General features: G+C 39.8%; 1 protein-coding gene across 1 annotated transcript in view; it reads left to right on the plus strand.

The window, feature by feature from the left end:
* Nucleotides 1-2500, plus strand: part of LOC137988057 (receptor-type tyrosine-protein phosphatase F-like) — a 41387-nt gene that overhangs the window by 1303 nt on the left and 37584 nt on the right. Inside the window, exon 2 of the mRNA XM_068834118.1 lies at nucleotides 2376-2500. This exon is cut by the window's right edge and continues 127 nt beyond it. Coding sequence (XP_068690219.1) covers nucleotides 2414-2500 — 87 coding nt within the window. The 5' untranslated portion in view covers nucleotides 2376-2413. The remainder of the gene's footprint in view (nucleotides 1-2375) is intronic.

The raw sequence follows: 2500 nt of genomic DNA on the forward strand, positions 1-2500 counted from the left end.
GGCAAGAGACTAAAGGAACGCTTGCAAGAAGACCCCCTATTTTTGGAAAACCCGTTCGCCCACGAACGGGAGCTTCTGATTGGTCCGGCACAGTCACAATGATTGACAGGTGATAAATTTTCCACCAAAATATTTCTTGTTAGTTCCAGCGTGACAAAGACAATGGCGGAAGGTGTGAAAGAATTTGAATCGTGTGTTCAAGCTAAGCGAATCGGTTCTCGCTTTTACATTGAAAAGGGAACAAGAACTGTCATTACGCAATCTCTTTAACTGTATAGATGTAATGGCCGTTTTGCCAACAGAATTCGGAAAAAGCTTAATTTTCCAGGTGCGGAGTTCAACATTTAAAAAAAAACCAAGAACAGGCTGCTCGAGTATCATCGTGATTTCTCCATTTCAAAGCTTCATACGCGATCAAGTAAATGGTTGAGGTAAATTGTATGGAAATGACAGCCTGTGATTTACATGACAATCTAGACTGCTCGGACGAAATCCATCAAGGAAAATTCAGTATTATTTACGCGTCAGCTGAAGCCGCTGTGGACAATTAAGCGTCTCCATAATTCATTAAAAGCAAAAGATTCGTTATTTAACAAAACTTTGGTAGTGCTTATTCTTGACGAACAGTTTGGACTGGACTGAAGTAGGCTTTTCGTTTGCTTGCAAAAGATACTTTATATTTACGCAGGATGAATTTATAAAATGGTTGCGAACTATTCAGAATCCATATGTTTCAGGATCAAGGAAATAAACTGTATTCGCCAAATTCCTTGCCTAATGTAATCTTGAGTCCTATGTCATGGATTGAAACAAGATGAAGACAATTACGCAGCTCCCCTGTTAAATCTTCTCTTATTGTGAGAAGAAAGCGGCTCGTCTGTAGAGTCATGCGATTTTTTAAAGCACCTTAACTTGCTATTTCATCTACGACTTCGTAACGATTTCACCAAGAAATATCCAGGAAGTCGCACTGAAATTGTTTTAGCTAGCTTTAAACTAAAACCTCTTAAATGGTTTCATGGTCAGTTTTTGTGGATTTTTTTCATTTAACGGCCTTACTACCCATCGAACTCTGTACAAGTTATGTTCCTAAATTTCGTATTTTACGAGCGCACGGGTTGCTGACACGTTCTGAAAATTGGCTGTTGTTTTCGACAGCTTCTTTCCAACCACTCTGCAAATATCAGCTACAATTTGTCCGCAAGTTTCTTTTGTTTTCGAGGGTTTAAACAAATTTTCGGAAGAAACATGACCAGTCGTACCCGGCTGAGAAGCTGCCGTTACAAATTTAACTTTAAAAATCACGCTAACAAATTCTGCATCGATCGCTTGGGTGTGTTTCGATTCCTCGGTGCCTCGGTTTGTTTGGACGGAAGTCAACTTGTGTTAACACGATTATCTGTTATTGGCTAATTTGTTAATAAGAAGTCAATCAGCGTGTGTCAAGTCAACCATTAAAAGGTCGGCGTTTTTCAGAAATAGGGGGTCTTCTTGCAAGCGTTCCCTCAGTCTCTTGCCCCAACTTTCGCGGGGCAGTTTGCAGAAAATCGTTTCAAAGCTCTTCAGTCCAACAGGAACGCTTGCCTCGCAGGCTATACTTGAAAGAAATGGCACGGAGTCGGTGGCCGTACGCACTGTTTCCAAAACGCTGAAACTCGACTTGAATGTTATCCAGTCTTTTCGACCGCAGATTGTTATAATGCAGTTGGGATTTAACAGACTCTGACCCTTTACATGTTGGCTCAGCTATTGACGATTGTGTTAGGCTCTTACATGACAACTATGGAGTTCAGGTTGTCTGCGTGTGCCAGATCATCATGCGATATTAGTTCTTTTTTTAATATATATTGGCAGATCTTGAAAATAAGTTTCGTCACCTTTGGTGGCCAAATTTTCTCCAACCTAATTCGATTCTGTGTTTACACACTGAGGAAACGAGTGCGCTGGCAAGCGGAGCTCTTGGTCACGCAAAGTTTTAAGCGTCCTTCTCATCGTAAAAATGTCATGATATAAAATTTAGATGAGGTATAGGGAAAAACTGGCTGCTTCATGAGGGACGAAGCTCGAATACTACTAAACTATGTTATCTACATTGTGTTTTTTTTTTTAATCCAGAAGATAAGAACCTATTTAACAACCTAGATAGCCTAGATTTCTGTTAATTACCATTTATGTAAGAACCTGTTTAGGCTAAATTTTAGAATGGAAGGTTCTTTCTCGCAGGGTTTTACTGTATACCTATGCAAAGCACATATAAGTCATCATCATCTCAATATCGTGCACGTGGTAAAACCTCTTAAATTGTGCAAGTTGAACACATACATGTCACTTTACGATTGAGCAAATGTGATGTCTATATTCATCTGTTTCTCTAGCTCCTCCTAAGCTGGATGCTGCTCTTAAGAAAAACTCCATGCTTGTGTTGTTTCACTCTACATTACAATTAAAATGTATTGAGAGAGGAGACCCAGAACCAAACGTCACCTGGACTAACAATGGA

This window comes from Montipora foliosa, unplaced genomic scaffold (assembly GCF_036669935.1).
Source record: "Montipora foliosa isolate CH-2021 unplaced genomic scaffold, ASM3666993v2 scaffold_404, whole genome shotgun sequence".
NCBI classification, from domain to species: domain Eukaryota; kingdom Metazoa; phylum Cnidaria; class Anthozoa; order Scleractinia; family Acroporidae; genus Montipora; species Montipora foliosa.